The sequence below is a fragment of the Culex pipiens genome, chromosome 3 (genome assembly GCF_016801865.2).
Source record: "Culex pipiens pallens isolate TS chromosome 3, TS_CPP_V2, whole genome shotgun sequence".
In the NCBI taxonomy this organism is placed as follows: Eukaryota; Metazoa; Arthropoda; class Insecta; order Diptera; family Culicidae; genus Culex; species Culex pipiens.
The window spans coordinates 45365723-45392170 of record NC_068939.1 but is presented as its reverse complement, the minus strand read 5'-3'; the positions used below and the strand labels follow the sequence as shown (position 1 = coordinate 45392170).

The following is a 26448-nucleotide window of genomic DNA, read 5'->3' as shown; positions in this document are numbered from 1 at the left end:
TAGTTACGATAGAATCCGAATGTTTTCTTAAATACTTTAATAACAAAACAAAATTGTTTTAATTTTGCTGATAACAGTCCCAAACGTACTTTCCTGCATATAACTACTATCAGTAAATCTCGCCAGTTGCAGTTCAATCGTGTAGCGAAGAGGATCAGCGATTAACAGGGACATACAGCTACAATTTTCAATCATGAAATTGGTAAGATGGACTTGGATTATTTCTTTTACTAACAATTGTGATTATACAATTCTCTTATTTTGTCAGACAATTATATTCCTGGTACTAATGGCTATTTTCGGAGTTGCTTTCGGATATCCTGAAGGGGAGCCAGATACTGCTGTTGAGCCTGCGGTAATAAAGTGTTCTACAGTTAATTGCGTTGCACAATAACTTACATAAGCCATGTTGAATTATAATTTCAGAAAGAAGCTGGTTCCTCGGCTGGTTCTCACGAGCATCATCACGGGCACCACTGCGGTGGTGGAAAGTCGCCAGCTCCGGCAGATGGCGCAGCTTCACAATCCTTTTTGGAACCGATAGTAGATTAGTTTGGGCAAATAAATATAAATCATTGCAGGCCAGTTGCAAAACCTCAAATGATTACAATAAATCAATGAATTGAGTTAAAGAAAATAAGGTCAACAATAAAAAAAAATATCTGATTTTTGTAATTATTGATTAAGATGCCACATTGCCATGAAAAAGAAGCAATAATTCCATTAATTATTCCATACTCCTTACAATTGTAAGGCTGATCATATGACTTTTTGGAAAGAAATTGTATTTTTTAGATAATATCGAACATTTGATCACACTAAATATTAGAATTATTTTGTTTAATAAAGTTCATCATTTTAACTGCTACATTTTGCTGGGACCATGACAAATTTGGAGACGCCGGAATGAATCGGCTTCAAGGCAAGACCCCAAAGGCCTTGGATCGTTTTGTACCCTTTAAAGGAATTGTTCGCAAAGGTATGCAAATTGCGTCAGATTTTTATTACTTTTACGGGTAAATTTCCATTTAAATTTATTCTGCTCAAAGCAGGCAAGTTTTCAACCGAATGTGCTGAAATTTGAGCTATATGCGATGCCTCATTTTCAGATGCTTTTTAACTCGATAAACACATTTTTATGCAGAGTCTTCCTATAGCGTTAAAAGTTTACATTGAATAACCAGTTACAATTACAATAATCGATCATTTTGATCGGTTATCGCAATGCAGATAATCTGTACAGAGAAATTCCAGCTCAAATCAGGAATTTTTCAGTAGACAAGTTATCCTAGGCCTATATAAGCCATTTTTGTGTAGCCAATTGTACTCGAAAATAACATTTGAGAAGGGCGTAAGTTATTTAAATATTTTTGTATTTTTCAATTTAAAAATAACTGTAAGCCGTTGCATCGTATCAAAAAGTGGTCAAAGACAAACTTGTAGGAAATTGGACGGGCTTTTTGAAAAAAAAAATACACTGAAATAAAATACACGCCACTTATATGAGATATAAGCTTAAATACATTGATAATAACTAAAAATAGAATATTTTTTCAGTGTGGTAGAAATCTGAATAGTAAATAAGCTTACGCAAATATTAAAACGAGTCAAACTAAAACGCTGTCAAAGGCAAACTTATGGGATATTGGACGAGCTTTCCGGTAAAAATATGAACGAGACTGAAAAATCAAGTCTGTCACATAGAAATTACCAAAAACCACCAAAAAAACTATTTTTTCGACATTTAAATTTTTTAAACCAGTGTATCTTTCCAAAGATTGGACATAGGACAATGGTCAATATGAAGACTTTTATGTAAAATTGTCTGACGAATCGATTCCCACTACACTCAACCGCCGGTGGTTGGTCACTTTTTCGTTTGACACTTTTTTAGTTTGTACCCCGTTGGTTGGTCAAAGTCAAACTAAAAAGTGACGAACTGTCACTTTTTACACGGAGCTTACGCACACTATCAAAACAAACGTTCGGTAGTGTGTGTGAACTCTGTGTAAAAGGGGTGTCAAACTAAAAAGTGACCCCGTTCGTTTGACAACAGTTCGTGTCAAACCATCGGGGTTTGAGTGTATCGGTTTTTAAAAACTTTGACGTTTAGACCACTTTTCAAAAAAACAGTTTTAGTAAGTGATGTTTGTGTTTTTTTTAAAGAGACATACCATCTTGCAATTTTCGTCAGTCTTTTTGTAACACCTTAGGCTATTTCCTCAAAAAAATTAAAAAAAAACGTGACATCACCTTAAAATTTTACTTTCTAACTTAAAAATCAAAAAATCTCGTAGAAGTGGCGTGTATTTTTATTTCAGTGTATTTTTTTTTTTTTTTTGAAAGCCCGTCCAATTTCCTACAAGTTTGTCTTTGACCACTTTTTGATACGATGCAACGGCTTACAGTAATTTTTAAATTGCAAAATACAAAAATATTTAAATAACTTACGCCCGAATCTATGACATTTCCCCGAAACCCACATTCCCGAAAAGACATTTCCCCGAATGCCACATCTCCGAAAAGACACTTTCCCGAAATGTCATTTACCCGAAAATCATTTCCCCGAACAATCCATTTCCCCGAATGGCCACATCCCCGAATGGCGACTTCCCCTAAAAACCATTTTCCCGAATGGCCACTTCCTCTAATTTTCCACATCCCCGAAAATCATTTTCCCAAATGACCATATCCCCGAACGGCCATTTCCCCGATCGCCACTTCCCCGAACCCGGTCAGGCGGGTATGCCCGTTGCCCAGAACCGCGCGCGCGGTTCTGGACAACGGGCATACCCGCCTGACCGGGTTCGGGGAAGTAGCGATCAATGAAGTATCATGTCCACAATTGAACGTTCAAAAAATTCCGAGATTTTTACGAGCGTTTTATTCCAGCTTCACTTAAATTTTGAATATTTTCCAAGTCTGTGGAATTAAAGGATTCGAATTCCGGATTCTGAGATTTAGTTACTCCAACTGCATTTCAAAAAGAAATGACTCCGCCGAATCCAACAAAAACTCCGACTATGACAAATGATGTAGAGAAGGAGAACATCTTGAGCAGAGTACATTTCTAATGAACAAATCTAAATAGCTGCGTGCCGCTTAATTCATTTGCCTATTTTTCTGCGTTGCAGTCGAGCTAATTTGTCATACGTCGATTTTGGGTCAAATTGAATTAAGAAAGCCATTTTGTGCAGCTCACAATGCCCAAAACTCGATTTCAATTCTGAGATATTCAATAAAAACCGAAAAATTTTGTCTCGTGCTAACTTGACACACTCTGAAAATTGCTGTAAGTGAGACAACTGGCCAAAGAGGTTTCAGATCAGAATGCGTTTGACACACGTACATGCCCGCCTACCGTGAACGATTGTAATTATAACTCGGGACCTCACCAATAAATTCAAACAAATTTCAGGACAATGCACAGAATGGTCAACAATATAAAACGTGATTGTTATTGTTTACATAGCGTGCTCTATTTTTCGTTTATTTAAGGTCAAACACTAACACTCGTTTTTCTCGGAACGTCAAAAAGCGACAAACGACAAGATAGCACGACAGCGTCGATTTGATACATTGATCATTTCGCTTTTTTTGCATTTAGTTGAAAATCAAAATACAGTCCAGACTCGGATATCCAAAGGCCTTGTCAAAAGTTCACTTCTGGTAATAACCCCTAAACTTCTTTAAAGTGATTTAGTAATTTTAAACCCAAAATGGCGGTGATGAAATATTTAAAAATATGCATTTTGTAATTCAATAATCAACTATTTAGATTTCACTAAAAAGTTAAACAAAATCTAGAACAAACTGATTCCTGTGTTTCGAGTCGTCGCTTAAAGATATTGTTGCTTTGCAATCCTTACCACCTGGATACTGTTTTGGAAAATTGTTCTTTGCTGAAAATTGCCCATACAAAAAAAATCTTTTTTATTGAACGTGGATGATCTCAAAACCCCGCTTTCTTGAAGTTTCCGCGTGGTTTATGAATGGCTAGGGTTATTTGTTTTTTCTTTTTTTCATATTTAAAAACACACGTAGGAGAATTTAATATTAAGGTCATACTTTTGTAAAAATATCCCTAAAAACAATTTAGTTTATATCTAAGTTAATATCATTCGGGAAAATGGAACTTTCGGGGAAATATCCATTCGATGTAAATTCAGGAAAACGACAGTTCGGTAAAATGGCCATTCAGGTAAATGACATTCGGGGATATGGAATTTTCGGGAAAATGATTTTCGGGGATGTGGAAATTTCGGGAAAATGATTTTCGGGGAAATGATTTTCGGGAATGTGGAATTTTCGGGGAAATGATTTTCGGGGATATGGGATTCGGGAAAGTGGGATTCGGGAATAAGGGATAAAACCCTTACGCCCTTCTCAAATGTTAGTTTCGAGTACAATTGGCTCCATATACACAAAAATGGCTTATATAGGCCTAGGATAACGTGTCTACAAAGGTTCATTGAAATCGGAGAGGGTCGGGTACAAAAGTACCAGAAAAATTCCTGATTTGAGCTGGAATTGCTCTATAATATATAATTGCTTGCAAGACGGATTTCCTAGCAAAGTAAATTTATTTCTGTTCTGTAACAAACCATCAAATGTCTATATCTGGAGTTTTTTTTTTTTTTTTTTTTTTTTTTGAAGAGGTCCAATAAACCAAATTTCCATCAAATATATCAAATATCAATATCAAATATATATCTGGAGTTTTTTTTTTTTTTGAAAAGGTCCAATAAACCAAATTTTCAGTTTTTGCTTTTTGGGTGTTTTTAATACCCCTGACTCAAGGCGGTTTCAAAAACACCCAAAAAGCAAAAACTGGAAATTTGGTTTATTGGAACTTTAAAAAAAACTCCAGAATATGAATAAAAAAAGATCTGAGAACTTAACCCTCTATAACCTAACCCTGTTTTAGACGGGCTTCGATCTAAAAAATCGCCAAAAATCAATTGTTCAACCAATTTTTGGTCTTTAAAAAGCATTGGAAAGAAGAACTCTTAAAATTTTAGAAAATTTCAGGGTTTGAAGTTTAACTTGTTTTATGTGACTTTGCCAATGTTTTTAAAAATGTCATTTTTTTAGGGGTCAACTTTGGCTGTGTTTTTTACTAACCGTGAAAAAATTAGATAGGCAAAATGTAATTATATTAGGTGGCAGAATAGGCTAAATACTACCAAAAACAAACATAAACTGCAAATTAAAATACTAAAAATAAAACAAGAAAAAGATAAAACAAGAGAATTAAAGTTTTTCTTTAAACAAAAGTTGCTCAAAATGACCTCCTGAACAAGAGAAAAATAAAAACTTTCGAAAAAAAAATTTAGGTAGAGGGTTAATGCAGCAATTTCATTGAAAAAATCACATTTCTCAAAAAAAAATCATAACTCCATGCAATTTCATTTTTTTAGCTAACTTTAGGACGTAGAACAAGATAAGTAAAGTATTTCTTAACAAAACATTCTTAAAATGATCTTCAAAAAAAGCATATACGGCAGTAAAGGGTTAATATGGTAGTTTCAATACTTGCACTATCAACATCTCCAACTTATTCTATCAATATTTTAATTAAGCTGCATCGTTGCGCTATAATAAATTTCACCGTTCAGTTATTGCAACTGATGAGGACACCAAGTTTAAATACAACTGGGATGCTGCAAAACTTGTTAGTTACATTTCTAGAGTTGAAGCAAAAGGTTCTGATAGGTTAAAAGTGGAAAGCAAAGGAAAAGCTTATTATGAAATTGGTAGGTAACTTGGATTGAAACAAAAAAAACATAATTAGTTTTTTAAATGGATGTGTCAGCAGTGATTTGTTTTATGGATTTTTTCATGTTTTTCTTGAACTTGAATAACTTTTTTAACAAAATAAAGTTATGTTTAGTTATGGTTAATGCAACTGAAAGTATACGTAACAACGTTTAAAAATACAATTCTTCAATTTTCCACCAGACAATTATATTCATGGTTCTAATGGTCATTCTCGGAGTGGCCTTCGGAAACCCTCAGGATGGAGTTAATTATTATGAGCCTGCGGTAATGTGGAATTTTACACAAGCTGAACCAATTTTGTTTTGCTAAATCATTTTATTGTTTTAGGCTGAAGTACGATCTTACATAGAAACCGCTCAGGAATCGTCGCATGAAAATGCAGCAGAAACTCAACAGGCAGATTTGAATCAAAGAAGCAGTTTGGAGAATGCTTAAACTAATCACATTAAAAAAAATCACAAAGCTAATTTTATAAAACTACAAAAAAGATTACCAATGACCAAGAAATATATATAAAAAAAAATATAATACAGTCTCAGTCTAGACTCGATTATCCAAAGCCTTGATTATCCAAAGTTTCGACTATTCGAAGTTCGATTATCCGAAGGTATGTATGGGACTTCGGATAATCTAATCACGAAACCCATTTTAATCAAATTTGAGTTGTTGACTGCCTATTAGAAAATAAAATGCATTTTTTCAATATTGCATCGCCGCCATCTTGGATTTAAAAATTCTAAAACATTTTAGCGTAGTTTACGAGTCATATTTAAGCTCGACAATCAAAGATTAGGCAACGAAAAATTTGTTTTTCATGATTCGATTATCCGAAGTGAAATTTATATAATCGAGTCTGGACTGTAGCACATTTCCTTATTTTTTAGATTCTACGTAAATCAAACATCAGTCCTTGTCTAAATAATGTTTCAAAAATCACAACCAACAACACGATAAATTAATCAAAACACGTGACACTCCTTGCAAAACAACATACTTGCAGCTCCGATTTGCATAAATTCCACGCCACCTAGCCCTTATCAATGACCAAAGGTTGGTTGTTCTACAACACTCATACAGCGATTTCGCCAATCCTGTCGGACAACATTAACACTGAACACTGACCGTATCAGCTCCCGCGGTCGTCCACTAACGAGTTCGCGAAGCTTATCATGCCGTCGTCGCCGTTGTTCTCCCGAAGATCAAGGGAAAACGTTTACAATGAAGCGGTACTGGATCGAGCAAATCAGTTTGAAATTAAACGTTGTCCAGAGCGGTTGCGAATTTAAAAATATACAAGGTGTAGTCTGGTAGTAAAAATGTTCCGACTAGGCAAACGCAGCTTCACCAAGTTCAAAGAGCAGATCGCCGGCCAAGGAGTACCATCAGTGACCAGGATCGGACAGGGATTATCCAGAAGAAGTTTGTCCTCGGAATCGACACTTCCGGAAAGTGCTGATGTCGTCATTATTGGTTAGTATTGGGCTTTTAAGGACCTTATGTAACTAGATTCATCAAAAAACATTCAAACTTACCACCAGCGATCCTCGCTAAAGAGTCATACTGGATCGGGCAAGCAGTTTCCCTTTCGATAACCTTAGCGAACTTTGCCGAACGCAGATTAGTTCAGCGATCGAGGCTAACTTATCAATAGCTGACGCCAATACCCCTCTGAAAAGGTCAAACTCCTTATCGGTTCCAGGTCCGGACTTTGTTTGCAAACAACCCTTGGACCGTTACGAAGATGTTGTTGACCGACCGGTTCGGCTCATCTTAATGACTTGTTTGTGATGTTTTTCTCCCATACAGGTGGAGGATCCGCTGGATGTAATACGTTGTATCAGCTGACGAAGCGAGGTATTCGGGCTGTTCTGCTTGAGAAGAACAAGCTAACCGCTGGAACCACATGGCATACGGCGGGGCTGGTGTGGCGTCTGCGGCCCAACGATGTGGAGATCAAGCTGCTGGCATCGACTCGTAATCTACTGATGAGCTTGGAAGAAGAAACCGATCACAATTCCGGATGGATCAACAACGGAGGACTGTTTATATCGCATTCCGACGAACGGCTCAACGAGTACAAGCGACTGGCAACACTGGGCAAGTGTTTCGGCATTGAAAGCCACATCCTGACTCCGGAAGAGGCGCAGGAAGTGTTTCCACTGCTGGATCCAGCAGGATTCACTGGAGCTCTGTATTCTCCTGGAGACGGAGTGGTTGATCCGGCCATGATGTGTACCGCATTGACAAAGGCTTCCGTTGCTAACGGCGGAATGATCGTCGAGGACTGCTCGGTCAGTGAGATCGTAACGGGAGAGAACCTGCTCGGAGTTCGGGATGTGCGAGGAGTTGTTACCAACAAGGGAATGATTCGTACGAATACGGTGGTTAATGCGATGGGTGTTTGGGGACGAGATCTCATTGAACCCTTGGGCATTCATCTGCCACTGATTCCGATGAAGCATGCCTACGTGGTATCGGAAACCATGGACGGCATCAACCAGATGATGCCAAACATCCGCGATCATGACTCCAGCATCTACTTCCGTATCCAAGGCAAATCAATCTGCATGGGAGGATACGAGAACAACCCGATTCTGCTCGATCGTGTTCCTGGAGATTTCCACTTTGGTCTGTACGACCTGGATTATTCCGTGTTCGACACGCACATTCAGGGTGCGGTGAAGATATGTCCGGAATTCGGCAAAGCCGGCATCAAGAGTACGATCTGCGGTCCGGAGTCGTTCACGCCGGATCACAAACCGTTGATGGGGCCCGATCCGATCATTAACGGACTGTTCCACAACTGTGGCTTCAATTCTGCCGGGATGATGCTTGGCGCGGGATGTGCTGAGCAGCTTGCCAAGTGGATCATCCACGATCGTCCCGATCTGCACATGTTTGCATACGACATCCGACGATTCAGCCCTAAACAGAAGAAGGCGCTCAACTGGGCTACCGAGAGGAGTCACGAAGCGTATGCCAAGAACTACAGCATTGTGTTTCCGCATGATGAGGCGCTTGCCGGAAGAAACTTTACCGTGGATCCATTCCACAAGGTGAGTCAAGATCAATTATGTTTCTACACAGATGATAACTTCACTCTATTACGTTTCACAGCAAATGATCCAGCACGGTGCCGTGATGGAGGAACGCCACGGCTGGGAACGTCCTGGATACTTCCTGCCGGAGGACACCGTTGTGGTACAACCGTACGATTGGTACGGCTACTACGACTACCCGAAGAACACCAACACAAACTACGAGGAAGCGCTGCAAAAGGACTACACGTTTGGCTTTCCCGAGCATCACGATCTGGTAAGAGCTTCTCACCGTTGACGACTAAATGATCTTCCAACGTCATGACACCCCGTAGATCGGCGAAGAAGCGCACACCTGTCGCCAGGAAGCGGTCCTGTTTAATCTGAGCTACTTCTGCAAGCTGTTCCTGACCGGAAGCCAGGCAAAGGAAGCGGCCGACTGGATCTTTACCGCGGACACGAACAAACCAAAGGGCAAGTAAGTGTTGGGTTGGTTCTTTTGATGGGGATTCGAACGCAGATCTAACCCTCCTATTTTAAGGACCGTCTACACTTGCGCCCTGAACAAGCGAGGCGGTGTGGAAGCTGATGTTACAGTTAGTATTGTGGAGTCAGGACAGGGTGAACTGCACGATCCTATCTTCAAGGTTGGTGGCGGATCATTGGGAATGGGGGAATGTGTATGTAATGAATCTTTTTGTACAGGGTCGCGGGTACTACATCGTTGCGGGTGGAGCCTCGGCGTATCACACCAAGTCGCACCTGCTTGCTACGATCCAGGAGAAGGCGCTGCGAGCAGTTGTTACTGATCAAACGGAAGAGTTGGGGGTGCTTTCGATCCAGGGACCAAAGAGTAGAGAGATCCTGCAGAAGATCACCGATTTCGATCTGAGCGATGAGGAGCAACTCCCGCCGAACTCGAACGCCGTGTTGAGCTTGAAGATCAATCCGTTCTACTCGTGTAACGTCCGAGTGCTGCGGGTTAGTTTCGTAGGAGAGCTCGGGTACGAGTTGCACATTCCGGAGGAGAGCTGCAACGACGTGTACAACGCGTTGATGAAGGCTGGATACAAGGATGGACTTAGGAACGCTGGTTACCGCGCGTTGTACTCGCTGAGCAGCGAAAAGGGTTATCACCTTTGGGGTAATGACCTGCGGGCGGACGATACCCCGGTGGAGGCCAACCTTGGATTCACGTGCAGAAAGAAGGGCGACTACCAGGGAAAGGCGATCGTCGACCGGCAACTGGAGAATGGAATCAACAAGAAGCTGGTGTTCTTCACGTTAAGGGATCAGGTAATTGATCAATGAACTAAAAACTACAGACTTGATCGACGATCACCTCCAACAGGTACCAATCTGGGGGCTGGAGGCGGTCTACCGCAACGGCGAAATCATCGGACACATGCGACGTGGCGAGTACGGATACACCCTGCAGAAGCCGATCGGTCAAGCTTACGTGACCCGGCCGGACGGTGATTACGTGACGAACGAGTTTATCCGAAGCGGTCGCTACCAGGTCGAGGTCATGGGCAGGATGTACGATGCCGAGTGTCACCTGCGCAGTCCGTTCGATCCCAAGGGCGAACGAATCCTGGGCATCTATAAATAAAGATTTACTACCAACCCTACTCTGAATACCCCGTAAAATCCGTGTTAACTGCTTCTTGTTAATCCGGAAAATTTGAGAAATTGACGTCCTTTAAAAATTTATTGCGCAGCTTCGGCGAAACTCCCGCAATCCAAATTTATGGCAATCGCTTACGAGCTACTCGAAAGTGAGAACAGATTAACCACAAATTTGTGAAATTTGATTCCGGGTTCCGAGCTCTCTAGGGCGAGGGCGACGAAGAAAAGAAAAACAAATGAAAGGAGAAAGGTCATGTCACTGCTGCGTGGACACTTTTCAAGTGCAGTCAATATGGTAATTGGAGACCCTCCTCGAATTCAAACGGTGAAGGATTCTTCTCAAAAGTGCTTTCACTGAGTTTGTTGGAGAAAGACATTGTGAAAGAAAGAACAACATAATAAATTACACACCAATTTGTCTTAATTTGGTGGCAGTCGCGGCTTAGGAAGACACGCGACTTAGTTGACTGAGCGTTAAGCCGCAGAGGATTACACGGATGGGTTGGATTGATATTTATTTCTTAGTGTGTTTTTGTCTTGTTTTTTGGTCGTTGGAGATCAAGTTGGCGGTGATGAAATATTGGGAAAATGCATTTAGTACCTATTTATTGTAACTCCAATTTTATATTAAAAGTCGAAACTCCCGAAAATCGAGTCTGGACTGTAAATAGATTTGTATTTTTGTGGTTCAAATTTCAGAGTATTCTTTTTAAATCTGTAATGTACAATTTCTAATATGATAAATAGTTGCTTCATTTCCAAATAAACAATCATAAAATAAAAATTTGAATGAATCGTTAAAATTTAGTTTCATCGAATAAAAAACTGATTTACAGAATCATACAGAAATATTTCCGGACATGAAAAGCTCTAAACTTTAAACTAAGGCACTGAGGTTCATGATTGGTCAAACAACGCAGCCAATAGGAGAAGCAAGAGACTACATTTGACTCCGCCCACAAGTTAAAACCCAAAAACGCATTGCGCATATGCTGCGCATGAGATATTGAGGTGGTCCTGTGCGATTTAAACAAATAAATAAATGAAAAAAATATCTTTTTTTTTTTACAACGCGCAAGTAATTTTTAAAGTTTTTCAAATAACTTTTTTTGTTTTGATTAAATTGATTTATTTTTTCGCCAAGAACCACCTTAACTTAAGCTGGTTGTGATATTTCCCTCTTCAAATTCATGTGGGAAACAAAACGAAGATGAGCTAAAACAAACAACTCACTCTCAGTCTCACACAAAGTTGAGTGGAGATTTCCTAGACAGGCACAACCGCGGGGAAAATTGGTCCCAAGAAAATCGCTTCCATTCAGTATTAACCGAGCCGTGTCCTTTGACAAACACACTTTACGGAAAAGTGACTTGCGCGAATCAGTCAGACATTACGAAAACGGTGTGAAGTAGTGAAGTGTGTGATGGTGATACATTGCAACGAGTGTGAATTGTGACACAATTAGAAAACGAATATTTACGCAAATAATTTGCGATCGAAACGAGTTCAGCGATGCCGAAAAGAAAACGCAGTAAATCACCCAATTTGGATTTAATTGAGGATGGATTTGACGATGAGCTGGACTCGAACGGTGAGTCAAGTAGATCTTGTTAACGATCGTTGAGTGTGATTGAAAGGAAATGCCTAAACATTGTTTTGGTGATTTGATTATTAATTAATTTTGAATTTCAATTGTTTCCATTTTTTTGCTTAAAAAAATAATTGTGGGACAACAGCTCGGAGCATACTAAAAACTTTGAAAGAAGTGTTATTCATTAGTTTTGAGATAGTTTAAAAATTGTTATTATGACCAGTGTTACAGTTTACTTCAGAATGAGTAAATTAGGTTCGAAGTAATTTCGTTATTATTCAAGTCAACCATTTAAAATGTTCATTAAACTTGTACAATTTATTTTAACCCTCTACAACCCAACCCCTCCTTTAGACGGGCTTGGATTTAAAAAAAATCCATTTTTCAACCAATTTATGATCTTTAAAAAGCATTGGAAGTTATGTGACTTTGCAAATGATTTAAAAATGCCATTTTTTAGGGGTCGACTTTGGCTGTGTTTTTTAACAACAAATTCTGTATTTTATGTAAAAAGAACTATGCAGTAATTTTTCTAGTGTCCCAGACTTTTCCTCTTCGCATTTTTTACAAATTAAATGATAATGTTGCCATTTGATAGCAGAAAATGTGAAAAACAAGCAAAAAAATTAAAAAGTACCTAACTGTAAAAACATGAAAAAATTAGATAGGCAAAATGTAATGATAGGAGGTGGTAGAATAGGCCAAATACTACCAAAAACAAACATAAACTAAACAAAATAAATGCAAATTAAAATACTAAAAATGAAACAAGAGAAACATAAAACAAGACAAGTAAAGTTTTTCTTCGAACAAAAGTTGCTCAAAATGACCTCCTGAACACGGGAAAAATAAAAATTTTCGAAAAAAAATGGGCAGTAGAGGGTTAAGAATACATTGAAGAGTGTATGTAAATGTTTGTATTTCAAGCAAATATATCCAGTCGAAATATCGAGAATGTTTCGGTACCCTGGAGATAACCTAAATTATGTTCAAAAATCAAACCATCCACATTAACGACCCCCGGGTCTTTTGTGGTCTCTATTGCAAGTTTCTGCTCGAACCTAGGAGTCCGAAGGCTTGAATGGGGAGAGCACCCAAACCTCTTTTACTCCAAGGAACCTTCCACCCCAGTGTTTGAACTGACGACCTTTGGATTGTGAGTCCAACCGCCGTCAGCGATTCCACCGGAGTAGGCTTGGTTTGGTGTGTTGTTTGTACTTATGGCATGGAGACGACTCCTACACCTGGAATGACTTAACGGCCTAACAACCAAGGCCGGGACCGACATTTTACTTCCTCATCCGATGGAAGTAGAGCGTCCAATTTCCCGGGGTTACAAATTTCCCGGGAAACGGGAAATTTTCAACCAATTTCCCGGGAAATCCCGGGAATTCCCGGGAAATTTTAAAATTATTGAAAATTGTTATGATCTTGGTTTTAATTAATATTATGCAACAAAATTGTTTAGGACATCAACATTAATGGTTTAAATAAGTGTGAAGATCAATTAACAGCTTGACTGCATATAAAAAATCATTCAACTACAAGAAAATGTAGTTTGGTATTTTTTGATGAGAAATTTTAAACTTGCCTCTGTGACCAGTTTATTGAAATGAGAAAAAAAAACATGCAGAAATTATGTTTTTCATGACAAATACTGGTTTCAGCTCTTGAACAAATGGTAAAGCTTTTTAGTGTTGGTTTTACTCCAAACAACCCAATGTTTTCAAATATTTGAAGCTAGCTTTGAATATATTTTTGCATTTTTTGAGAACAAACAATAGAAAGTAATTTTTCAATGATATTTTTTTGTATTATTATGCAACATGATTTAAATTATACAATAAATTAACATCATTCCACAAAAAGTCATCTATTTTTTCACATTTAACCCTCTAACACCTGTAGTTGCATCAGTGCTCCATAATTCTTTTATTTCTTTAGTACTAGGTATTCAACCAATTGAATTAATTCTTTTTGCACAAATTCGATTTTCATCTCATTTGATCATAAAACAAAAACGTAAAAAAACTCAGTTTTAATTTGGAGGCAAGGAGTTAATACTGTTTTGATGAAATAACATCAATCTGTTAAAAGCTTACCTAATTGTAATAATTTAATACTCATTAAACAATATCTTTTCCCAGTTGCTTCAAAAATTTATATTAACAGAAATAATTCTGATATCATAATTTCTGATAATCTGATTAATTTAATATAAACCAAACAATACATTTAATTGAAATTTAAGAAAATGTATGCTTCCGCATGAATTTCGGGAATTCCCGGGAAATTTACAAATTTCCTGGGAAACGGGAAATATTTTTTTTTCGGGAAATCCCGGGAATTCCCGGGAATTTTTTTCCCGGGACGGGAAATTGGACGCTCTAGATGGAAGGTTGCAAATTATGTTATCCAACGCTATTCCGGTTATGTCTACAGAATCACTACTTTTTCAAATTCAGATTAATGATCGAAAAATGGCATTTGTTTCTTTTGAAAAATTAATAAAAAATCCGAATATCAACATTTAGGGGAAATATACCCATTTTAATCACTCTAAGCCGTTCGACCGATTCTGATCACTTTTGCCGTTTTCCGCTATTAAATCAACATTTTCTGATGTATCAACAATGTAGAGTTGCTTGCTCACTTTTACTTGAGCTATTTATTACTTTGGAACAGTCAAAAACACTTTAGGAAAGCTGTAATTCATGATCAAAGTGCTGATAGGCCGATAATAGAAATAGGCTGAGAAAGGGCATAGTTCCCCTAAATAAAATAAAAGTGGTTGTTAAAAGCATTATACACTTGTATAGTAAGTTTACAATCACTAGTTTTAAAACAAAAAAGTTTTAACAAACATCTAAAAATTAAAATATTTTAATTATCGAGAGACGAAATGGCCTTCTTTTCTCTACCAAAACTAACAGAATGGAAAATGTATACCTTTCAAACCAGTGCTGAAAAGTTCTAATTTCCAGCACTGCAATGGGTGCTGAAATAGTAGTTTATGCAACAAGTTGCAAAAAGAGGATTTTTTCAGCACGAGTTTTCAGATACATCAACAATAGAGAGTTGCTTACTCACTTTTATTTTAGCTAGGTATTTATTACATAGGAACGGTCAAAAACACTTGATGAAATTCGCAATTCGCAATTCCCAATTTTCAGTGTAAGAACGGGTCTTGACCGATCTTATGCACCAGGTTCCCGACGAACACGCACTGTCCTTACACCTACATCTCACCCTTGCTCTGAGTCAGTACGAGCAACACGCTAGAACACGCTTTGAAAGCTGTAAAAATAGGCTGAGAAAGGGTATATTTCCCCTATATATTTGTCTGTGGTTTTATATAGCCCGAGAACGGAATCTTTCAAATAATTTTAACTTGCAATTTAAAAACTATTTTATAGTAGATATTAAACTATGTCAATTTAATAGCACTTTTTTAAATTTCAACAGACGACAAATCCGACACCCCCATCCAGCGGAACGCGGCCAACGCCCGGGAACGAGCCCGAATGCGCGTCCTGTCAAAGGCATTTTTCAACCTGAAGCGAAACATCCCGTGGGTCCCCGCAGACACAAAACTCTCAAAGTTGGACACTCTGCGACTAGCGAAAAATTACATCAGCTATCTGGCCGCCACTCTGGACGGCCAATCGGTGGAGAATATTTCCACCAACCTTGGCCAGCCGGCGAAAACGGTAAGTGACGTTTTTATATTTTAATATATTAAATTCTAATTTAAAACTCAAATCGTTACCACGACTTGCAAGCATGGCCACTTCACCGCCGGATGGTCACAACGGCTTACAAATGATTTGTTTACGTGTTCAAAGTGTTTGTTTACGCGTCTCTTTGTAGAATCTCTAAACAATCCCAACTCGGTTCGAGTTTTCCTCGGATTGTTGATGTGAACAATACTAATAATTGTTGTAACGATCAGAATGGTGGTCCTAAATCGTTTATTGCTCTCGGAAACGACCCATAAAGCAATAAACCTACCGCACAGATTTATGCCATTTTATCCCTTCAAAGCCCAGATTAGTACACCCATCATCACTATGGGCAGAGAAAAAAAAAGAATCATAAAAGACCAGAAAGACATCCGTCAACTTTGGAGGAGATGGAGCACAGCCGGAAGAGGCAATTAGAAGTGGCTTTCACTCAAAGTGTCACCCATCAAAAATGGGACTCTCTTTCCGATTTGTTCACACTTTCCCTCGATTTTCCGAAGCCGTGAACCTCTAATGATTCGAGATAAACATCCACTTAGTTTGTGAAGAAGCCGCAGAGCATTTTATGACGCCTGGACGGTTTGATCCGATCCACCTGGAAGCTGTCCTCGCGGCTAGAGTGCTTCGCGGGATCGCGAGAATTCCGTGTTGGGGTTCCCGTTGTTGAGCTGATCAGACACAAATGTCGATCGTTGTGAGTATTTTTAGAAGCATATCTGGGCCATTTCAGCACAGGGTCGAGAACAAAAGCTTTTGAAAGAAGTTTTCAATATCAAGTGAGAGATATTGCATATTGTCGTTGGTATTTTATGACTAAAGAAACAAACTCGTTTCGATTATTTTGTATGTTAATTCTATAACAATTTCCAAATAGAAATGAAGGTTTTTTTTTGCTTTGGAGCTGCGTACTGGCCCTCAAAGATTACATGATATCTGAGAAATTGTAGAAACATTTTTTTTTTTGTAATTCCGTCATGAAACTACTTACTAAAACTTTAAAAACTAAACCCTGCCCAGTGAGAAAAAAAAAACATTTTTTTTACAATTAAAAAAAAATCTATTTAAATAATCATTGCGATTCCAAAACAATTCGTCCGTCAAACACTGTTCAACACAAGTTGTACTCAAACATATCAAAAATTGAAGATGGTAAAGTTTAAAAAATCAAAAAGTCTTTGCAATGAAAATTAAATTAAAAAAAAATAGAAAACTATTGGAATTTTTAGTAGATTTAATTTCAAATTAAATTAGGTTTTGCAATTGTGAACCAATATTTTTTTTAAATAATAATTATTTTCCAATTGACATTGTTGATTAAATTTTCACTTTTAATCTGAATTTTTGAAATAAGAAACGAAATGACTACACGCTTGAATTTTATAGATTCGGTAGTTGAAAAGTCAGTTAAGTTTAGATCGGCAAACCGTCTGTCAAAATGATTAAAATTTTCCCGAATATCGGTTGTACGATGGACAATTATGATCTACATGATTTTCAGTTTATCGAACTATTCTGCGGTTGAAAATTTGATAAACTTTACCGAATTCGGTTAAAATCTAAGTGTGCAAATTGCCCGAATATTTAAATAACAATTTTCAACGCAACTTTTTTCGAAAGGCAAAATATTCAAAACAATTGATAAGCATACTTTGACCTACCCCAGTACACTCAAACCCCGATGGTTTGACACCAACTTTTGTCAAACGAACGGGGTCACGTGTTAGTTTGACAACCCTTTTACACGGAGTTCACACATACTACCAAACGTTTGTTTTGATAGTGTGCGTGAGCGCCGTGTAAAAAGTGACAGTTCGTCTCTTTTTAGTTTGACTTTGACCAACCAACGGGGTACAAACTAAAAAAGTGTCAAACGAAAAAGTGACCAACCACCGGGGGTTGAGTGTACATGTTTTCAAAAAACTCTAGAAACAAGCCTTGCCGATTCAATGTTTGCAACAAAAACAATCAGTAAATTCGAGCCAAACATTTCATTAGGGTACAAAACCAAAAACCGCGATTAGGTTTTACAGCGTGACGTCACGAGCGCACACGCACACACATTTTTACAGAGACACACGTGCAAAAAATGTAAACAGTGCAGCCAAGCTGTCAAATTTCTAACCTAAAAACCGAGTCGGCGTAAAACCTAATTCGAGAAAATCGCTTGCAAAAAGTGGACAACTTGTTTTAATTCCCATTTAAAAAAGAAGCGTGATTGATGGTATTTTCACTGATGATACGATGAAACACATCATTATCCTCAACTCTGCTTGAATGCTTCTTAATTTATGTTGATTTTCGCAATATAACTCATAATTTAATAAAATCTCGTTATTGGGCCCTTTTAACTTTCCAACTGTTGTTCATAATGGGCCCTTTCTAAATGCAATTTCGAAGAGAACTGAAAGGGCACTAAAGCGCTGTCACCCGATTGTTGTTTTGAATGATGTTTATGGGCCCTTTTGTTTAGTTCTAAATAATGAGGAGTTTAGTGGAAATTTTGATAATTGGTGAAGTTTAGTGATTGAATGGTGTAGATAAGGTATTTGAAACATAAAAATTCTTTAAAAGTGTACTGAACAGCAGCCGCGGGACCGTATTAAATATTGCATTTCGACGAAGTATTTTTCTGCACAAATCCTTGGTGAAAAGTAAACCAAACTTTGTTTTGAAGTGAATTAGTGTTAAGCATGTTTGAAAGTTCACTTCTCAAAACGAAAAAGCAAAGGGCACATTTAAACTTTTTTTTTTGGTTTGGAGTGAACATTGTTATGTGCCCTTGTGTGTTTTTGATTTTTTTCAATAGAAATTGTTTGCTATCAATCTGATTCTTGGAGGGCATGTAGGAACTGTACTAATGAATGGAATAGTGGAATGATCCCGAATTTTTACGTTTTGGTTTTGTGCCCTACTGAAATGTTTGGCTCGAATTGTCAAAACTTTGAAACTTGGTTTTAATAAAAAAAAAATCAATATTTAAGTTACCTAAAAAAAAAGTTTGAATGGTTTGGATTGTAAATAAACATAATTAAACGAAGACTAAGAGATAACAGCAGCTTAAGTAGCACGAATAGGGGTACCAAGCCAAGAAAATGTTGAGAACAGCTCAATTTAAATCAATTTAAATATAATCAAATTAGCAAATTAATCAGGTATGAATCTTCAAAGGGAATGAACATTTGCATATTTCCTCATATCTTAAAAAAAGTTATGAGCGACAACTTCAATCGTAACTCATCTACATTGCAGCAGCCAACAACGACGATCCCCACACGATCCCTTCGTTTGTTTATTCTGCCCAAGTGTTTTCCTTAGCTCGCGATCAGAATAGATTTTCAAAATTTGAAAAGTATCGAATTTCATAAGGCCAGCACCCTGGCAATACAGGAAACACTTTGCATTGCCCGGGCGCTCATCTTTATTTCACTTTCCCATAAGCAACTGAACAAATTGCATGCAAACAACACAATAATAACGCTAAAATTATTCTTGAAAATTCGTTTCCGTTCCGCAGGCATGGCCCTTCATATTCCAACCGGTGCAGCCGCACGATGCGACGTCCAACGCCAAGGCGTCGAGGCTGGTGTCCGTGGTTAGCCGAACCGACAAGAACGGTATCAAATCTCAGCCGTCAACGGCAGCATCTGCTCCGACGGGATCGTCATTCGCCGCGACGGCCGATTCTGGCTTCGAAGAATCTCGATCGCTGAACCAGCAGTATCATCACGCAATCGTGCATCATCATCACCAGAACCAGAACCATCGAGGACATTCATCGGCAGCAGATGCTGGCAATCATCTTCACGGCTATTCTCATCTTCAGCATCACCATTTAGTTCATTCTATGAGCGATTGATGAGCGAAAGAATGTCGTACTTTGGCACCAAACTGATCGTACTGCAAATTTTCAGTTAAGATATTTAAGTAAAAGTATTATTTATCGGTAAACAGAGTAACTTTTTCAAATTTAATTAGATCTGCATAGGATTAAAAATAAAATTCTAGTTGAGCTTTTTGCAACTACGTTTCTATGAATAAAGAAAATATCACTTTCCATTTCATTAGAGCAATTCTCCCCGGTTAATGGTACGTCAGTATTAGAAAGTCTGTATTTCTGGGGGAATTTTCTGATCGATTTGGTGTCTTTGGCGAAGTTGTACACAGCAAAAAATCCCATTGTAAAATCGCATGCAAAAGCTATATATGTCAGGGTGCAATATGACATAAAATTTCATAAAATAATGCCAAATTTAGTTTACAGCCAGGCCTTTTACACGCTACTAATTACTACTTTTTTTGCTGTAAAAAAACATCACACGTCACATCACATCACACAAATTTTAATAAGGTGCCCCGTTCTCGAGACTGATATAGCCACTTAAGGAGTTACATACATGTAGAAAATCACACCTTAAAGTTTTTTTTAGCATAGCATTGGTGTCTACCCGTAGTTGCTACTCTGTTATTGACCAGGACCTCCAAGATCTGCTCTGAGGACCACAGATGAAGAGTAGGAACCAATCATCACCACTTCGCAACTTTCATATGTCCCTATCATGCTAGTCAATCACAGCGCCAGCCACGACCAGTGGTAAGACACGGGAAGTGGATAGGATTTTTTAGTCCAATACTTGAGTGATGAAGACCGCCAAATCGGCTGCGTCTTCGGCAAAGTATTAGTGAGGTTTGAGGGTGTTAGTAAGATGGGTGTGAAGCCAGGATTCACCGTGGTAAGTGATGTGGCCGGTCAAAGTTATGTATAGTCTTTAATTCTTCGTATGTTCTTAGATTCACCGTGAAAGCTTTCCGATTTGGTTCACCAAGCTTTTTGTGGTGAATTCTGGTCGTGTTGAAAGTTCAATCACAGTGGTTCAATATTCGCCTAACGTCTATGCAACCAGTAAAGTTCTTGAGTTCAACTTTACACGTTCAATATTTGCATTGTCCTGTTCTTAGGTTCACAGATTCCAATCAAGTTTCTTGGATTCTTATAGCATTCTTAATCCTTCTAGTCAACTAAGCCTCGATGGTCTGGTCATAGACTAATAGAAGACTAACCACTTCGAAGAAATTTTTCATAAAAATATGACTCATGTGCTGTGAACCGCGTGAACCACTTTGGACCGCATTGGCTCGCCCCCCGTATGACAGATTAGCTTGGCAGCACTTTCTTTTTTCGATTTTGTTTTGCGCTACTTTGCGCGCGCATTTTGGTAATCACAACAAAGTCAGCTGTTTGTTTTGATTTTTTTTGGACATCTAGCAATTTGGCTTTGTGTTGTGTGATAATTTGACACGACCGTGTGGAGCACCAGCACGGCCGGAATCGAAACCGTTCTGGCAACAAACTTGGCGCGGCAGCCTTCAGCAACGCGGAAACCTCCAGCATAACCCACCTGCCAAAGGCAACAGCACGTCCAGCACCTGCTCAAGAATAGAAACCAGAAGGTCACGGTGATGAATAGATCCATAATAATTCCCCGCCGAGCCACGATTTGCTACAAAACGTTGGAACTAGTCTACAGTCAACGATGAGTGCAGCTTTCTCAACTACATGTCCTGGCGGAAGTTGCAGCTGTCCTGGAATTAGCTGAACGCATCAGAGATACTGTCTGGATTACCCATGGTCGCCTGAGTGGACAAAGAGACGAGCTTTTTACTGGCAATGCTGGCACGTAAGCAAGAAGAAAACCTTCACCAAGACCTCCAAGAAGTGGGCTAGAATAAATCAAGGAAAACTTCAAGATCTACTGCATTGGAGCTGGAATCTACTCCAAGGATGGCAAGTTCGTCAAAAACAGCGCCGCTACCTAGGAGGACGGCATCCGCGAGGAGAACTCCCAGGTAGTGACTACCGCCGGCAAGTCGTGAGCTTATTTAAGGTTAAGAATACTTATTATGTGAAAATATATGAAATATAGCTTTTGAACAATGTGTTCGTATAGTATTTTGGATAAGCACCGAATTCCGGGTAGTAGGGGAGTCTTTTTTGTATGGTCTTCTCCTCTGAAGTGTCCACGTCAGCGGCACCGATTTCTGACTGAGAATGGGGAGGGAGAGGAGCAGCTCAACTCGCCAAGGGAAAAGGGTCAACATTTGGGGGACTTAACTATTTGGAGCTACTACTACTACTGGTTGTATCACGCGCGCCATTTCGGTACATGGAACCCAAGAAACGGTCCCGGAGTTGGCACTCTAACGCCATCGCGGGCTTTCCGGAAAGCTCAGAATGCCTATTGGTAACGGTTACTCTCGCTGGCTTCATTCTTTGTGCGTCAGGTAATCGACGTTACATGACCGGATGCGGCAGCTGCTGATCAACCCGGAACCGATGGACATACGTTCCATCGGTGACTTGGAGTGAAACCGAACGTTCGAATTGTGCGAATGTGTGTGTTTGTTTAGATTAACAAATCAAAACAAAAACAAAAAAAAGAAACGTCAGAAAATCGACAGTGGAGCCAGTTCTTGACATTTTGATCTGTCATATTTGACAGTGAACCGGCCGTGCCGAGGGGTCATAAAAAGGTTGAGTCATGGTTTAGAGCCCAGTGAGTAGTCTTTTATTAGTCTATGGTCTGGTCGACGATTTTTGATTGGGATTTTCCACCGAGTGTCTTGTCGTGTCGTCGGTCTGGTGGTTAGCATTTTTGACTGCTGACCCAAAGGACAGAGGATCGAACCCCGCCGCGAGCTAATGAATTTTTCGTTCATATTGAAGTGTTCAGAATTCCTTCTTTCCATAATTTCTCGATAGGAGCAGATCGAACCCAGAACCTCCCGCTTACAAAGCGAACAGCGTAACCATTCAGCCACGCCTACTCCCCGTTCTCGAGACTGATATAGCCACTTAAGAGGCAGTATTTGTAGATTCTGCTCGGTTTGTTCTAGAGGTCGTATCGAGTTGCTCCGATTTGGATGAAACTTTCAGCGTTTGTTTGTCTATGCATGAGATGAACTCATGCCAAATATGAGCCCTCTACGACAAAGGGAAGTGGGGTAAAACGGGCATTGAAGTTTGAGGTCCAAAACACATGAAAATTCTTAAAATTGCTCGCATTTCCGTAAAACTTCATCAATTCCAACTCTCTTAGATGCATTCGAAAGGTCTTTTGAAGCCCTTCAAAATCTTCTATAGACATCCAGGATTGGTTTGACTTTTCTCATAGCTTTTGCAAATTACTGTTAAAAATTGATTTTTTTAAAACCTTAATAACTTTTGGCAACAGCCTCCAACACCCATACTCCCTAGGGAATTTCATGGACTATAAGCCTACGGTATTAACTCGCAGTTTTTCTCATAGTTTTTCGATTTTTCTAGAACAAACATTTTACAACGTTAGTTTTTGCTCTGTAGGCCTCCCTAGCGGCACTTTTTGGTCTCAATTTTGACATATTCGGAATCCTCAGAAAATTTTACATTAGATTGAGGTGTTGGAATTTTGAATTTGATTGGAAAAAATGCCATTTAGAATTAATTAAAATATTATTTAGAATTTTGTCGGATTAGGGGTAAACAAGTTTTCGCCTACTTGATACAGCATTTGACGTATTGATCATAGGGTAAATAAGATCTATTTCTTTTTTTCAAAAATGTTTTATTTAAAAAAATTTTAAATCAAAATTACAACTCCAATATTTCTAACTTACGTGAAATTGACCGAGGATTCCGAATATGACAAAATTGAGACCAAAAAGTTCCGTCTTCTTGGCCTACAGGGCAAAAACTAACGTTGTAAAATGTTTGTTCTAGAAAAATCGAAAAACTATGAGAAAAACTGCGATTGGCCAAAAAGTTAATACCGTAGGCTTATAGTCCATGAAATTCCCTAACTTTTGACCTATGGGAGTATGGGTGTTGGAGGCTGTTGCCAAAAGTTATTAAGGTTTTAAAAAAATCAATTTTTAACAGTAATTTGCAAAAGCTATGAGAAAAAGTCAAACCAATCCTGGATGTCTATGGCACATTTAGAAGTGCTTCAAAAGACCATTCGAATGCATCTAAGAGAGTTGGAATTGATGAAGTTTTACGGAAATGCGAGCAATTTTAAGATTTTCATGTTTTTTGGACCTCAAACTTCAATGCCCGTTTTACCCCACTTCCCTTTGTCGTAGAGGGCTCATATTTGGCATGAGTTCATCTCATGCATAGACAAACAAACGCTGAAAGTTTCATCCAAATCGGAGCACCTCGATACGACCTGTTTCACATCGGTGAAAAACTCGCTCTTAAAGGGTTACATACATGTAGAAAATCGCACCTTAAAGTTTTTTTTTTTCGACAAAAATAACCAGTTTATCGCATATCAAAAATAGGGAATCTAAAATCATAGGAAAAAAACTCACAATAAATCATTGTGTAAATTTGGAAGGTGTTATTTTAGAAGGTTGAGAATGAAAAAGTGGCATTACACCATAAAAGTGGCAAAATTACACATTTTCAGCTGTAAAATTACACATTCATGTATCCCTTCCCAGATGTAATATTACCATGATTTTGTACTGTGTTTATATTTTACAAACTGCATACACAATCTTTTATATTCTTAAAGGTTTTATCTATAATTTTCCCTTTTTTCTACCTTATTTCAAAATTTTATGGCTTGTCTCAAGGGGAAAACCACTCTGCACAGTGCCCCTGAGCAGGCTGTGCCTTGAAGGTGCCCAACGTGCCCGAAGGTGCCCGATTGAAGGTGCCCTGAGGCAAAAATCAACAATCGATGGGTAATGCTAAGCAACCATTATATTAGAAATGTTTACATTTTTTTGAACGGTCAGTTGGCATTTTGTAGAAACAAAATTTGATTTTCAAACTGGTCTGTCTTTTTCGAGGTGGTAGCGAGTCGATTCCAACTGCAGGCAAAATTGTGCTAGGAACTACGGAACAAGGACAAGAAGGAGATGACCAAGCAGCTCGAGTAGCTCACCTGAGCTGCTAAAGTTGTTCGTGGCTGAGGCCACAGAGTGGTGCTTGCTGTCTAAAATCAGCGTTGTCCGCAAGGCCATCTCCCGGGTGTCCATGAAAAAGGCAGAGGAGAACCAAGAACTGCGTGTCCCTGGATATACGTAACAAAAAGACGTACCCCGTGCGTATGGTCCTGAGCAGCCAAAGCGCGCCAAGATCCAAGAGCAAAAGCGCGGCGTCAAGGCTTAAACACGTCGGTCAAGTTTACTTTTTCCTTCAACAAAAAATCGCTGGAATCGTGAAAATATTGTCTGTGCGAGACAGGCGTTTATCCGCCGAAAACAAATACCGCATCCTGAAGTACCGCGGCCTCGGTGCAGAGAACACGCCCTTCCGCTCTGAATTTTGGATTAGAGAAAGATGCAAGATGTTTTCCTTCGAAACAAGATGAAAATTTTATAAATGTATTGTTTTGTAAACTCAGTCGTGAATAAAAATGTATTTTTAGTTGGACACTTCCTTTATTAACTTTTATGTTAGCCAACTTTCTTTTCTCCCGTTGTCAGCTATCAGTGGAGCTATTTCTTTTCCGTATCCTGAGAGTTGTCCATTGGATTATGCAGCACGGTAACAATGGAACCTCCTTGCCGTGTTGACCGACGCTGCAATTGACAATGTTTGAGGTGTTCTTCTTGAACAGGTCCTTATTTTTGCCCTTGGTCGTCACCGTGGGGGGTTGTTCATCCGCGAGGAATCGAATAACTGGTCCGCTGAGCAGGGTTGCCTTCGAACTAAAGTTGCTGTCGTTCCATGAGAGGACGCTGTTAATCAATTTCACGTCAAAAACGAATCTTTTAACAATTTAGAGGTAAACTCACTTCGAATCGACACCATCATCACGAATTTAAAAAATAGTCTTAAAACTTCATTTATCCGATTGTTAATTTTCTCGTATTTTTGTTGGGAAAACTGCAAACTGACTATATAAATCAAATTTGTGGCCGAAGTTATAGTTTTCCTCACCGAACTGACAATGTTTACAAATTTTAACCTGATTACTAAGATAATTTGAGTTTGCTTGATATGCTGTCAAAATAGGTGCCGAACCTCGTGCCGAACTGTGCCCGAAAGGTGCCCGAGAGGTGCCAAATCGTGCCCGGGGCTCTTTGATCAGAGTGGTTTTCCCCTTGGCTTGTCTTATATCTTAAACTCTTATTTATTGGCTGCATTTTTGTGTGTGCAGAAAATCCTTGAGAATAGTTTATCTAGAAATTAAAAGTGCAACATGGACTTTCTGTCAAGTTTCTGTGAAGTGTACCATGACAGTTGCGAAAGTTTAACTTCATGTTACCGGCTCACATCTCTCTTTTTAATTTCTCGATAATTTTGATTTGTTGGTTGTTTTTGAAACCACCTTGAATCAGGGGTATTCAAATATACTCAATTTTTTTTTTTTTTTGGACCTTCTCCAGATGTGCATGCAACCTAAAACACCATGCGCCTCCATCGTCTCTAGAATTACAGTGGACTCTTTCGTTGTCGATGCTGAAGGGACCGTCGAGAGAGGGAGGAATTAGAGAAAGAAAGAAAAATCAAAGCATACTACTTGAAATTCTTGACAGCTGGTGCAATATTGATAGCGCGAAGATCGACAGCCTCCGATTCGACTGTATTAAATAAGATGAGAGTTTGGATGAGACACAACATGGCATTTTTTTATTTTTCAAAAATTTTTTAAATAATTTGTTGAGCTCTAGGTTG

General features: G+C 38.8%; 3 protein-coding genes across 3 annotated transcripts; all 3 read left to right on the top strand.

Annotated features, from left to right (window-relative positions):
• Positions 1-44: 44 nt before the first annotated feature.
• LOC128093467 (uncharacterized) lies at positions 45-646 on the top strand. The gene is made up of 3 exons (XM_052710340.1): positions 45-202; positions 269-355; positions 427-646. The coding sequence occupies exons 1-3, from the start codon at positions 194-196 to the stop codon at positions 550-552; spliced, it is 222 nt and encodes a 73-aa protein (XP_052566300.1). The 5' UTR covers positions 45-193; the 3' UTR covers positions 553-646.
• A 6400-nt stretch (positions 647-7046) lies between these two features.
• Positions 7047-10469, top strand: LOC120420098 (sarcosine dehydrogenase, mitochondrial). The gene is made up of 7 exons (XM_039583044.2): positions 7047-7251; positions 7588-8837; positions 8899-9096; positions 9155-9297; positions 9361-9466; positions 9525-10115; positions 10171-10469. The coding sequence occupies exons 1-7, from the start codon at positions 7098-7100 to the stop codon at positions 10429-10431; spliced, it is 2703 nt and encodes a 900-aa protein (XP_039438978.1). The 5' UTR covers positions 7047-7097; the 3' UTR covers positions 10432-10469.
• A 1298-nt stretch (positions 10470-11767) lies between these two features.
• Positions 11768-19802, top strand: LOC120420099 (neurogenic differentiation factor 1). Its single transcript, XM_039583045.2, has 3 exons — positions 11768-12039; positions 15505-15749; positions 19297-19802. The coding sequence occupies exons 1-3, from the start codon at positions 11961-11963 to the stop codon at positions 19636-19638; spliced, it is 666 nt and encodes a 221-aa protein (XP_039438979.1). The 5' UTR covers positions 11768-11960; the 3' UTR covers positions 19639-19802.
• Positions 19803-26448: the final 6646 nt, after the last annotated feature.